General features: G+C 61.2%; 2 protein-coding genes across 2 annotated transcripts in view; one reads left to right on the forward strand and one right to left on the reverse strand.

Moving 5' to 3' along the window:
- Nucleotides 1-9: 9 nt before the first annotated feature.
- Nucleotides 10-4,856, forward strand: LOC106541882 (F-box/WD repeat-containing protein 7). Its single transcript, XM_014057442.2, has 12 exons — nucleotides 10-184; nucleotides 271-744; nucleotides 939-1,024; nucleotides 1,130-1,268; nucleotides 1,438-1,572; nucleotides 2,231-2,354; nucleotides 2,458-2,594; nucleotides 3,032-3,145; nucleotides 3,227-3,408; nucleotides 3,508-3,733; nucleotides 3,861-4,071; nucleotides 4,411-4,856. The coding sequence occupies exons 1-12, from the start codon at nucleotides 68-70 to the stop codon at nucleotides 4,677-4,679; spliced, it is 2,214 nt and encodes a 737-aa protein (XP_013912917.2). The 5' UTR covers nucleotides 10-67; the 3' UTR covers nucleotides 4,680-4,856.
- A 70-nt stretch (nucleotides 4,857-4,926) lies between these two features.
- The window catches only part of DNHD1 (dynein heavy chain domain 1), a 53,257-nt gene continuing 45,793 nt past the window's right edge, over nucleotides 4,927-12,390 (reverse strand). Inside the window, 10 exon segments of the mRNA XM_087722002.1 lie at nucleotides 4,927-5,276; nucleotides 5,356-6,074; nucleotides 6,152-6,304; nucleotides 6,398-6,489; nucleotides 8,149-8,350; nucleotides 8,489-8,575; nucleotides 8,660-8,834; nucleotides 8,923-9,891; nucleotides 10,235-10,413; nucleotides 12,109-12,324. Coding sequence (XP_087578128.1) covers nucleotides 4,932-5,276; nucleotides 5,356-6,074; nucleotides 6,152-6,304; nucleotides 6,398-6,489; nucleotides 8,149-8,350; nucleotides 8,489-8,575; nucleotides 8,660-8,834; nucleotides 8,923-9,891; nucleotides 10,235-10,413; nucleotides 12,109-12,324 — 3,137 coding nt within the window. The 3' untranslated portion in view covers nucleotides 4,927-4,931.

Consider the following 12,390-nt stretch of genomic DNA (forward strand, 5'->3'; position numbering starts at 1 on the left):
TGGGAAATGTAGGCGGGGCGGGGGCTCTGCGCAGGCGCGCGGCGGCGGCCCGAGCGCGGCGGAGGCGATGTCGGGGTCCGGCTCCAACAGGATAGATGTCAACCGGGCCGGCGCGGCGGAGCTGGAGCGGGCGCTGGTCGGGATCGGGCGCCGGCGAGCGCGGGGGATCGTGCGCAAGAGGGAGGTGAGCGGCGGCCCGGGGGGCGGCGGCGGCTGTTCCGGGGCGGGGGTCCTGCGGACGCCCGCCTGACCGCCTCCCGGCTCGCGCAGGAGCTGCAGGGCTTCGGCCGTCTGGAGGACCTACTGCTCGTCAAGGGCATCACCGCCCGGACCCTGGAGCTGAACCGCCAGCGCCTGACCTGCTCGCACCGGCCGGAGACTCCCGACGGCCCTCCGCCACGGCGCCCCGACGCCGCCCAAGGTTCTCCGCGCGCCGGCAGGGTGTCCGCGGGGCCGCGCAGCCTCGCCTCCCCTTCGCAGCATGTCGGAGGCGGCGGAGCGCAAGAACGGCGCGGGGAAGTCGCCTCCGCCGCCGCCTTCCGCGGCCCCGGAGGGCAGGAGCGCAGTCCTGAGCGCGGTGGCCGGCCCGGATCCCCGCGAGGCAGCGGCGAGTCGGAGGAGGAGAGCGAGAGCGGCGACGAGGCGGGCGGAGACGGCTACTTCTACTACACGGTGGACGAGCGCTGGATCGACTATGTGGAGCGGACGGAGGGCGGGGGGCTCCTCCAGCACTCCCGGCCCAAGGTAGGGAGAGCGGGGCCGGGGCTGCCAGGAGCCGGGGGGGCCTTCGGGGTTTTGCGACTTTGCAGCCTTGGCAGGAGCTTGCTTTGATGGGCGGCTGGGCGCGGAGCCTGCTTGCTTCGGGAGGGACCGGTCGGGCTCCTCCGTTTACCCCAAGTGGCTGGGGCCGCTGAAGTCCTGGTCTCTCCCTGCTGCAGATGAAGCGCAAGTCGGAGGGCGGGGCCCCCGAGGGCAGAGCTCAGTCCCCGGGGAAGAAGCTCTGCAAAAGTTCCGAGCCGGGCAGGTAAGCGCCCGGGGAGGGGAGGGGAGGGTGTGTGTGTGTGTGTGTGTGTGTGTGTGATGAGAGGCAGGAGTTAGGACAAAGCGGCTGACCTGGCTCTCTCTCCAGGATGCTGGGTCCCTGCATCGCCCGGCCTGCGTCCACTTTTGGGGATCTCCGGAATGCCAAGGCCAGCCAGGCGCGATGCCGGCACGTCCCCCCCGTGGCTCCGCCCCTTGAGCTGCAGGACTGGTTACGCACTTTCCAGGTCAGCAGGTGGCGGACTTCTAGCACGGAGGCCCATCGGAGGTTTTGGGGTTTGTGGGTTGCTGCATAAAAGGTTTTTAGCTGCTGCTGCTGCTGTTTGTAGAAATAGACAAGAGAACAAGCTTGTTCCTCTCTGTCCTTTTTCTGCTCCTCCGTGTACCCTTCCTCAGCGCTGGAGCGGCCCGGAGAAGCTGCTGGCCCTGGACGAGCTCATTGACCGCTGTGAGCCCCCTCAGATTAAGCACATGATGCAGGTGATCGAGCCCCAGTTCCAGCGGGACTTCATCTCGCTTCTGCCAAAGGAGGTGGGTGGCCTGTGTGGAAGGAGGCCTCGCAGGGTATAGTTGGAGTGGGTTGTTTGGCACAAAGCAAGTCTTTTTACGGAAGGGGGAGCGTGAATGGCATCGCCAGAGAGTTTCAGGCAGTCCTACTGAAAGAGGAGAGCAGGAGCATAACTAGAAAAAGAATATAAAGTCTGGGGGGAGATGAAAGTAGAGCTTCGGTTGTGCTACTCACACAACGGACACAAGGAGATCAGGGCGGGCCAGAGGCCCCCCCGGGCTTCTGCCTTCTGGTGATGGTAGCCAAGAGGGCTTGTGAGGTGGAGCCTGAAAGTGGCAGAAGCAGAAGGCAGTAGAAGCCAGTGGGCTGAGACAGCTGCAGGGGGTCGTGTCCAGGTAGGAGGCTGGACTCTGTTCCTGGCCAGGTCTCCTTGGCCACGCAGCAGACCTTCAGGGGGCATGGAGGGGCCTGTCCAGCGTTGCAGAGCCATCCGGAAGGGTCACCAGAGGAGAGACGTGGGGGTGCTACACAGCACTGCCCTCGAGCAGTTATGGTTATTGGTATGGCACCTAGCTGGAGGGAGGAAGCTGCCTGGTGGGCTCCGGGTGGCACATGGCCTGAGTGCACCGACTGGGCTTTGATTGAACAGCCCCCACCTTACTGCTCTCCCTTCCCTTCCAGCTGGCTCTCTATGTCCTCTCCTTCCTGGAGCCTCGGGACCTGCTCCGAGCTGCGCAGACATGTCGCTACTGGCGCATTCTGGCTGAAGACAACCTGCTCTGGCGGGAGAAGTGCCGCGATGGAGGTGAGGTCCGGCTTCCGCCTTTGCTTCACTCTGCTGTTGCAGGGCGGACTCCCCCCCTGCCCCCCCCCCTTGCCCTGACGATGCCACCCTGGTCCCTGTGCAGGTATCGATGAGCCACTGAGCCTGCGTAAGCGTCGGCTGCTGAGCCCGGGCTTCATGTACAGCCCTTGGAAGCTGGCCTTTCTACGGCAGCATCGCATCGATATGAACTGGCGCAATGGAGATGCCCGCCCCCCCAAGGTACAAAGGGCCTCCTCCAAGATGGCTCTCACCCGACAGCCTCCTTTTTCATCTTGCTGGCACCGAGTCTGCCCTGGGGAATGTAAAGGCTGGGGAGAGGAGGCGGGATGGACTGCGAGGCCAGAGCCTGGCCTGCCTCCACAGCAGGAACGTGGCCCCTTGAACCGGTCTTGATGCCCCTTGCGTACTCAGGGGGAGGAGCTGCCAGTGAGGAGGACCCAGAAGGGGGCAGGCAAAGAGAGGAGCCCTGGTTGCTCACCTCCAGAGGTCTCATTCGTCCACGTGTAAAGATGGGAAGCCCCGCTGTGGGCTCTGTGCTCACAGCCATTGGTCCTGGGGCTTGCTCCTAGCAGCAGAGCTTAAGGCGAGCTCTCCTGGACGAAGCCTCTCCGTGGCTGGGGCTGCAGCTCGCTTTTTTTGTTCTATGCCCGGAGCAGGTCCTCAAAGGCCACGATGACCACGTCATCACCTGCCTCCAGTTCTGTGGCAACCGCATCGTCAGTGGCTCTGATGACAACACACTCAAGGTTTGGTCTGCCATCACCGGCGAGGTGAGCCCCAGTTCAGCTTCTCTGGCCGGGGAGGCCTTCCTCGCCCTGCCTGGCCCTTCTGAACCTCTGCTTCTCCCACAGTGCGTGCAAACTCTGGTAGGACACACCGGTGGTGTTTGGTCCTCCCAGATGAGGGACAATATCATCATCAGTGGCTCTACAGACCGGACCTTGAAAGTGTGGAACGCGGACACGGGTGAATGTGTGCATACGCTCTACGGCCACACCTCGACTGTGCGTTGCATGCACCTCCACGACACAAGGTAGGGGAGCCTGGGGCAGGAGAGGGGTGTCCAGAAAGCCGCTTTGGGTTTCCTGTGGTGCCAAACCCGAGGCTGAGGCTACTCCGCTTCCCTTGGCAGGGTGGTGAGTGGCTCTCGCGACGCCACTCTCCGTCTTTGGGATATAGAGACCGGGCAGTGCCTCCATGTGCTGATGGGACATGTGGCTGCTGTGCGCTGCGTCCAGTATGATGGGCATAAGGTGGTGAGCGGGGCCTACGACTACACAGTAAAAGTCTGGGATCCGGAGACAGAGAGCTGCACCCACACTCTGCAAGGCCACACCAACCGGGTCTACTCCCTGCAGGTGAGGTTCTCTCCCTCCTTGGCTTCGGGAGTCTCGTGGCTGGAAAAGGCTTGGGGAGGGTTGGGGGGTGTCAAGCCCAGCCCTCCAGAGCTGCTCATTTGCCACTTTGTCTCCTACCATTGGGCAGTTCGATGGCACCCACATTGTGAGCGGCTCTCTGGACACCTCAATCCGCGTATGGGATGCCGAGAGTGGCAACTGCTTGCACACCCTGATGGGGCACCAGTCCCTCACCAGCGGCATGGAGTTGCGGGACAATATCCTCGTCTCTGGCAATGCCGACTCCACCGTGAAAATTTGGGATATCAAAACGGGACAGTGCTTGCAGACCCTCCAAGGTGAGTGAGGCAGGAGGCCGAGACTGGCAGAGCAAAGGTCTCCAGAAGTGTCCCGGGGTAATCTCCCCAGATGGAGGAAGCCTGCTCTCACATGCAGGGTCCAGCACGACGGAAGGCGGGCCCGAGAGCTGAGCATGGCAGCGGTGGCTCCTCTGCAGGCTGCTTTGGGGCAAGTGCCAGCGGCATCAGTGGCTGCTCTTGCGAAGGGAGGGCTGCACGCCATGCCTGGGAGGAGCCCTGGCGGCTGGGCGTGGGGGAAGTGGGGCCATGGGGAGGGGTGGCTTCCCTTGGAAGAATGACAGATGCACAGTCCCACCTTCCCCTCCCTCCCTTTTGCAGGGCCCAGTAAGCACCAGAGTGCAGTCACCTGCCTGCAGTTCAGTTCCAAGTTTGTCGTGACCAGCTCAGATGATGGCACAGTCAAGCTGTGGGATCTCAAGACGGGGGAATTTGTGCGCAACCTGGTTGCCCTGGAAAGTGGGGGCAGTGGGGGAGTCGTCTGGCGCATCCGTGCCTCCAACACCAAGCTTGTGTGTGCTGTGGGCAGCCGCAACGGCACTGAAGAAACCAAGCTGCTGGTGCTGGACTTTGATGTGGACCTGAAATAAGGGACTGGACTGTTTGGGGAGCCTGCGGGCCAGGTGGCCCCAGTGGGGGGGCGGGGGGGGGCATGTCCGAGGTCACCTTATTTATAACTGATGCAGCCTGCATGGCTGGCAAAGGGGGGGAGAGAGCACTGGGGGACTGTTTTGTACACACTCATAATATATGGCTTTATTTCTGTAGTTATGGTAGCAATCTCTACGAAGAGGGAGGTTTGGGACAGCTTGACCCCGGGATTTCTCCCTTCCGGTGGCTTCTCACCGCAGAATGCTGATGGCGTGAACCCGCTGCTGGGTGCACAGCTCAGGAGGCATCTTGGAAGGGAGAGCCAGGTGCATGACGACCCGCTGAATGCGGAGGTCCGGGGCTGCCTGGGGGGTTCCCAGGTACACAGGGCATTGATACTTGTCGGGGACAGAGGCTGCCACCCAGGGCTCTCGGGTGGCTTGTACCCAAACTGAAGGCAGCTGGCAGGCTTGTGCCGATTGGCTCTCCTGGAGATGGCCGCCTTGGGCATTCCAGCCAGCGTGGTAGACCTCCAGGCCACCCAGGTAGAGGCCCTTCTCGGGGGCAGTGCTGGGGGGCAGCAGGCTGGGCAACACCTGCAAAACCAAGGGAAGGGGTTGACAGCCAAGGGCTTGGGCCTGCCCCTCCCCACCCTGGCAACAGAGCCGCCCTTACCTGCTGGTCCAGGCGGAAGCTCTCCGGTTCTTGCTTCTTGGCCTGGGCCGTCTCTTGGAGCAGGGCCAAGAAGAGGCGCTGGGGCTGCTGGAAGGCTGCCAGCTGGTAGCAGACCACCGGCTCCCCCCCAATGGAGTGAAGGTAGCGGCACAGAAGCTCGCCCCGCCGCTGGAGAGTCCCCAGCCAGTCCTGCAGGGGCTCCGGGCCAGTGGGGGTGTAGGGGAGCCAGTGGCGGGGCAGCTGCTGCCGCTGCAGGGCCTGCAGGACAGCGGTGCAGCGTGGGGAGGAACAGGGCAGTCCTTGCAGGCCCTGCTGGATGCAGGCCAGGTCCCTGCCCACCTGCTCCAGCACGGCCCGGAAGGCGCCCGCCTCCTCCAGCAGGAAGCGCTGCAGGGGGCGGGCTTTGTGGCGCGGCTGTCCGAGGGGTGGTCGCCCTTGCGCTCCCACCTCCCAGCCACATTGCTCCAGCTGCTTCTGCAGTTCCTGCACCACCTCCAGGCCTCGCTTGGCCACCTGCTCCAGCGTGGTCGGGGGCCGGCAGGTCCAGCAAGACCAAAGGCCCTGGGACGCCTTCAGGGCCGAGAGCAGGGCTTGGCTGCGCCTGGCCAGCATTTGGGTCTGCAGGCCGCCGCAAAGGCCTACCCAGGTGGGGTCCATGGGGCTGGGCAGCCGCTCCATCCGGCCCTGGGTGGCTGCCAAGGCCTCGTCTCCGAAGAACCCTTGAGGGAAGAACGAGCAGATCAGGGCCGAGCCAGCCTGCCTTCTGTGGGAGAGGCTGCGCACGGCCACCTCTTACCTGGGCCTGTGTGGCCGATGACCGCAGCCAGGAGCCTCTGAAGGCCACAGCCAGGCAGCAGGTGGGAAGAGGGGGCCAAGCACTGCTGGCACAAGCTCTCCACTGCCTGCGCATCCCCCTCATCCAGAACGTGGCCTCCGTAGAGGATGGTCCCTGTGGGGAAAGAGAGGGACGGAAGGTGCAGCAGCCCCCCCCCCCTCTTCGGGTGGGCTGGGCTGGGGGTCCCCAGAGGGGGCTCCTTCCTACCTGCCAGCTGCAGCTGCGCTTCCTCGGAGTTGTCTGCCATGCAGCTCAGCTTCTCAAGGGCCTTGAGGCCTGCCAAGACCTCCCCGTGACTCCTGGTGGGACAGAACAGCAGGGACCCGGCAGTGCTAGGCGGCCAAGGAGGGAGAGGAGCCGGCAGCACCAAAGGAACCGGGGGGGGTGGGGGGGAGGCTTTGTGGAGTGGGAGGTCCCTGTCAGGCCTTACTCCTCTCCGGAAGTGCCTGGGGGCTCTTGAGAGGGCTTTGCCTGTGGGAAAGGGGAGGGAGGGGAAGACGCCCCGTGGGGCCCAGGGTTTGTGCGCAGAGCCAGGCCCGGCCGCTCTTTCACCTGGGGCTAACCCTGGCTTTGCACCCCAGAGTGCTTGCCCTCCTCGGCCTAGATGGGCCCTTTGGCCGTGCAGCTGGGGCACAGAAGCTGCTTCTCCTGGGGAGTCGGAAAAGCCCCCCTCCCCCTGGGCGGCTCCAGGTGGGCTGTGGGCCCTGAGAAAGATCCCCCATGCGGGGGGCAAAGGGATTTAGTCAGGATTGGACGGTGGTTGAAAGGGGTTTTGAAGGAAGTCAGCGGCCACAACTGGGACCTGTCATTAAGTGAAGCGGTGGCTAACTGAAACCGTGACTGTCCCTTGTGGACCTGATTGCAACCTTCCTCCGTTCTGCAGAAGCCTGCAGCTCTGTGGGGGTTTGAGGGGAGCGCCTGAGAGAGAAAGGCTCCAGGGGAGACCCAGCTGAGTCTCCAGGGCGGCTTTTCCTGTGGTGTGGTGTGGAAAAGACAGAGCCGCTTGGGAGCCCCGTTTCCTCAGACCCCCCCCTCCCTCCCTCCCTCCCTCCCTCCCCGTGGCTTCCAGAGACGGGCGGGGGGCTTTAGCCAGCAGCTTCCTTAGCCTTCAACAATGCACAGGATGGCGACCCCGGAGTCGAGGGCAGTTGGCTGCCACTGGATGTCCAGAGCCCCGCTTGGCCCGGCTTCCCTTCTGCAGAGGGGCTTCCTCGAGTTAGTTTTGGGCAGCCCGGCCAAGCAAGGGCACTGCCAGAGCGGGGGATGGTGGTCGGGCCCTCAGAGGGATATGCTCGGCCTGAAGGAAGGGGAAGGCCAAGGGCTGCCCGTGGGCCACCTGAAAATGCTCTTCAAACGTCCTCAACGCACGGAAGGCAGAAGAGGCTTGTTCTCCGTGGCCTCCAAAGGCGGGACCTGAACCCAGAGCTTGGAAATGAGGGGAGTGGATTCAGGTTTAGATGGACGTTAGGGAGGAGGAGGAGGAGGAGGAGGAGATGGTCCTGCACAGAGCAGGAGGCTAGCTTCCCTTCTAGCTTTAAAATCAGAGATGGCGATTGTGTTACCAGGATACGAATTGAAGGCTGTTTTTAGAAGTGTCTTTCTGGACAAAACCCCAGACCGAGAGGGTCTGCAAGAGGAGAAGCCTTCTTAGGATGACTCACACACACACACACACTCACACACGCTGGCAAGGCCCTTTTGGCTGGCCTTGAAAGATAGTGGGGACACTGCCCACCTCCCTTCTGAGCTCTTGGTGCCCTGCTCCTTGGCCAGGCAGACAGACAGGGAAGAGGAGCCAGACGCCAAGATGACCCAGGGACGCAGAGACTTGAGCGGATCCTGGATCCGCTCTAAGCACCACCATAGCGGTGACCTTCCCGCCACGTGGCAGGTGAGATCCAGGTCTCCCTTCCTGTTCCCCTCCAAAAGCCCTATGGGCAGCCCCCTGACTGACTCACCAGAGGTAGGAGGCGGCCTGTGTCCACGGAGCGTAGTTCTGTCGGTACAGCAGGACCCCATGGAGGACGAGCAGCGAGAGTTGCTTCTCTGTGTCCAGGTTCTGGACCTGTCCCTGCAGCCACTGGTGAGTGTGGGCCAGGATGCCTTTTAGCTCCAGGGGCATCTCGCAGAAGAAGGTGGTGGCATTGCGGTGCACGGGCCCTGGGCACGTGGAGGAACAGAAGGGCTGATGGGGCAGGGGATCAGTTGGGGCGCTTGGCTCTTGCGGTCCACATCCTTTCCCCTTTCGTCTCTGGGGGAGCGCCTATTGCCCTGGCCCCTTCAGAAGAACAGCTATACCTGGCACAGAGTTGTGGGCATCGAGTGTTGTGATGAGCCAGAGCCGGAACTTGGGGTTGACTTCCAGGGGCCCCGCTCTGCTCAGTCCTGCACCGGAGAAGAAGAGGGAGTAAGGAAGCGTCCTCCTGCGCTCGCCGTAAATGAACCTCCTCAGCCCTTCCCGCCTCTGACCTGCTGTGGTAGTCAGTACCAAGTCCAACTGCAGCAGAACCTCAGGGTCCCAGCTGTCCAAGAGCTGGCAGTTGTCCAGGACCAGCCACTTCCCCTTCTTGGTGCAAAGGGGCAGCGTTTTCTGGACACGCTGGGAGGCATCTGGGGTACCAAAGGAGATGACGACCACTGTCCCCTGCAGGGCAAAACAGCCAGTGAGGGGCATGGAGATCCCTTTGGGGCTGCCCGCCCCTTCCCTCTCTTTCCTGCCAGGCTCCACTCACCCGCCGTCCCCGCTGGGCTGCCATCTGCTGGATCCAGAGCAAAGGATGCGTAAAGGAAACCTGCGATCTGGCCGGGGCCCTGACCAATATGATTGGCTTGTTGGCGCGGCTATAGGAGTAGGGATTGATGGCTGCCATTTTTTCAGTGAAAGACCAGCCCAATAAGCAGGTGGTAAGATCGGAGACCAACTGGCACAAGGCCCCGGGACATAGAATGCGCCAAAGGATGGCACGCTGGAAAGGGCCGAGGTGCGCATGGCTGGGGCACAGAGCCGGCCCCACCACCGTGGAGGGCAGAGAGAAGTACTCCTGCCACTGCACCGCCTTCTCGGCCAGAGAGGCCGGCAGTCCATGGAAGCCAGGAAGGTTCTCCAGCAAGAGGCACTCCTCCCAAGCCTCCTCACTCACCCAGTCGGGGCAGGGCGAGCCGGGTTCCAGGGGCAGGAGGAGGGCCTTGGCAGCGGGGTCCTGCAGGCCGTGGGTGAAGGCCAGCCACTCCAGAGGGCTGACGTCCCCCGCCACTCTCAGCATGGCCACGGCTCCCAGGAAGAAGTAGAGCGGGCGGTGTGCCTCCTGCAGGCAGGGCAGCGCCTGGGTGAGCAGCTGCCAGAGCACCATCCTGCTGAGCTCCAGCAGCCGGGCCTCCAGGGACTCCTGCTTGCTGGCCTCCTGGCGCTTGCCTGTGATCAGGGCTTGCCGCACGCGGCTGATGCAGAATTCGGTGGGGAAGCGGTAGAGTGGGTGAAGGCGGCCCACTTGCTGCAGCGCCTCGTGCAGCCCCACTGCCAGGCAGGCCACCGGCCGATACCTGCCACACAGCACAGCCTGGTCCTGGTACTGGGAGACCATGTTCCTGTGCGTGGCGTGCAGCGCCTGGATCTGGGTCTGGAGGAGATGCACAATCGGCATGAAGTTCTCTTCCTCCAGGAGCGACCGCTGCGGCTGTGAAATCAGGTCCATCAGCTCCTCCTGCAGGGAAGGCGGGCAGAACGGGGGAGGAGGAGGACATCGTGGGGTTGGCCCAAAGGACTGACCAGGCTGGACCCCAGAGGGGAAAGGGCTGGGATTAAGAAGCGTCCCTCCTCCGTGCCGCCTGCCCCGTTCCCCGCTCAGCCTCCCAGAGAGGCCATCGAGGTCCGTTCTAAAGCCAGTTGCCAGGCGGGAGGTGGCCGGGAGCCTCTGGCTGGCGCCTCCTGGCTGGGGAGAGGTTGGTGGCTTTATGGTCATGGTGAGCCAGCCAGCCAGCCAGCACCGTGTTTGAAGAAGGGTAGCCATACAAGTCTCAAAGATAGGCTTCCACCCAGGGAATCACCTCCGTGGCCTCCAGCTTGCCTTCCAGCTGCAAGATCCCGAGATACAAGATCTGCTGGTTCTTCCGGATCTCCGGGCGCTCCACGTGCAGCACTTCGCCCAGGAGCCGGTCCTCCAGGGCCTCCCGGCTGAGGCTGAGGTCGATGAGGTTCAGCCTCTTCAGCAGCGAATGGTCAGCCTCTGCGAAAGGGAAGAGAAAGGCGGGAGGGGTGGCCCACCAAACCCCCCCCCCCACTCTCCCCCCCTTTTGGTACTGTTGGTCTTGGGGTCTTCACCTCATTTTTCAGGATTTCCCAATTCTCCTTCAGAGTTTCCATCCGTGGAAGGTGATTTCCAACCTTCCCCCAGTTTATGAGATAAATTCTCTTGAAAAGTTGAAATGTGACTCCCATCAGTCTACTGGAATGCAGGGAATCCCAGGAGCCACTTTTCTCCCGGGCCCTCCCCCACCCCCGCCCCATTCCCTCCCTCCCCCCTATCAGGGATAGGAAGGGCCCAGTCCCAGGCTTCCCGATTCACCTGATGGGAAAGCCCGCAGTCTGCTGACCCACCGGATCTCCGGCTTTGCTGCAGTTTGATTCAGAGCTGATGGTCAGAGCTGAAATCCCCTCTCCCCTCCCCCCTCCCCAAGGGGCTTCTTGGATGCTTGTGAGATATTTGCAAAAATGCCTCAACCGGGTCACCCTTGTTCCTTTTTCCTTTAATGTTTACCCTTCCTCCTTTCCCTTTCTTCTTCCCTTACCTCTCCCCTCCTCCTCCTCCTCTCTTCCTCTTCCCCTTTCTACCCCTTCTCCTTCTTTCTTCCATCTTCCTCTCCTCCTCTCTATCTTCCTTCCCTCCTCTTCCTCTCCTCTCCTCCTTTCTCTCCCTCCCTCCCTTCTCTACTTTCTTCTTTCCTCCTCTCCTTTCCCTTCCTTTTACCCTTACCTCTCCCCTACTTCTCTCTACCCCTTCCTACCCTCTCTCCTTCTCTCCTTCTCCCTTCCACCTTCCTCTCCTCTCCTCACCTCTCCCTTCCTTCCCTCCTTTTCCTCCCATTTCCTCTCTTCCTTTCATTTTCTATTGTTGCAGGTGTCTCTCCCACCTCTTAATTTATATTTTCTTGGGATGGTATTTCCGCAAACCCAAAAATTGTCGAATATCACTTCTCGTTCCTTTTCCTTCTCTCTCTCTCTCTCTCTCTCTCTTTTTTAAAAAAAGAATATTTTTCTTTTCGGGACAAAGACAACTCATAACACACAGAACCCTCTTCAATCACGTACAGCATGTCATTTGGTTGCAGGGTTTTTGTGCATCATTTCCATAGTCCCCACTTTCAATTGTATATGAAGTCACAGATTATCCATCTAGTATTTATGTATACGTTATCCAGATGCTTCTGACACGAGCGGTCACCAAATCCCATCCTGGGCAGGGGATCATTATGGATCGATCCTTCTTAACATCAAATCATTCTTGGCATAAGGCGAATGTTCTATCAAGAACGATCCCTTTCGGGGAAGAGCGGGGGGGGGGTCTGGTTTTTCTAAATAAATTATACCTTTCCAGCAGTATATTTTTCCACACCCTTCAGGGGGTGGGGGGGAGCCCCTTTCCCTCTCTGCACAGGCCTCCTCGTGGTGGACTGAACCTCTATGCCCACCACCCATTTCTGGCTCCTTCTGTCGTTCTCCTCTTTTACACAGCGGCTGGACTCCCAAATGGGACACTGGGCCGTGTATAAGAAAAACAAGCTGTTAAAAATATTGAAAAATATTCCATAATAAAAACAAAGAGGGAAATCCTTTACGCAACTATCCATCTTCTCATCCACACCTAAACCTACCCAAATTCTGGGACAGCAATTTGGGTGATCTTGGTGGGTTCCTTTCTTACCTGCAACCAAGGATTGAAGAGGCAGCTCGGTGCACAGATACAGGGAGAAAGAGGGCGGGATGGACAGGTGCTCGGCTTCTGCTCCATCCTCCTCGGAGGCAGGGAAGAAAATTTTGCCCTCTGGGCAGCCCCTAAAGGATTCCTTCTCTATCAGCTGCTGGAGGGCCGGACACCAGGGAACATCCTTCTCAAAGTCCGTCAGAAGGACAGGGCTGCCTGCAAGGAGGAGGAGGAGGAGGAGGAGGAGGAGGAGGCGCTCAGGGTCGCCCTGTCCGCCTCTGT

The sequence above is a fragment of the Thamnophis sirtalis genome, unplaced genomic scaffold (assembly GCF_051295495.1).
Source record: "Thamnophis sirtalis isolate CommonGarterSnake01/CBP01778 unplaced genomic scaffold, rThaSir2_p1.2 scaffold_8, whole genome shotgun sequence".
Classification (NCBI taxonomy): domain Eukaryota; kingdom Metazoa; phylum Chordata; class Lepidosauria; order Squamata; family Natricidae; genus Thamnophis; species Thamnophis sirtalis.

Bases quoted from the DNA above. Each gene is read 5' to 3' on its own strand.
- LOC106541882 (XM_014057442.2), top strand. From the start codon at position 68: ATGTCGGGGTCCGGCTCCAACAGGATAGATGTCAACCGGGCCGGCGCG. The intron at 1,269-1,437 runs GTCAGCAGGTGG...ACCCTTCCTCAG, and splicing joins ACTGGTTACGCACTTTCCAG to CGCTGGAGCGGCCCGGAGAA. The intron at 2,595-3,031 runs GTACAAAGGGCC...TGCCCGGAGCAG, and splicing joins GAGATGCCCGCCCCCCCAAG to GTCCTCAAAGGCCACGATGA.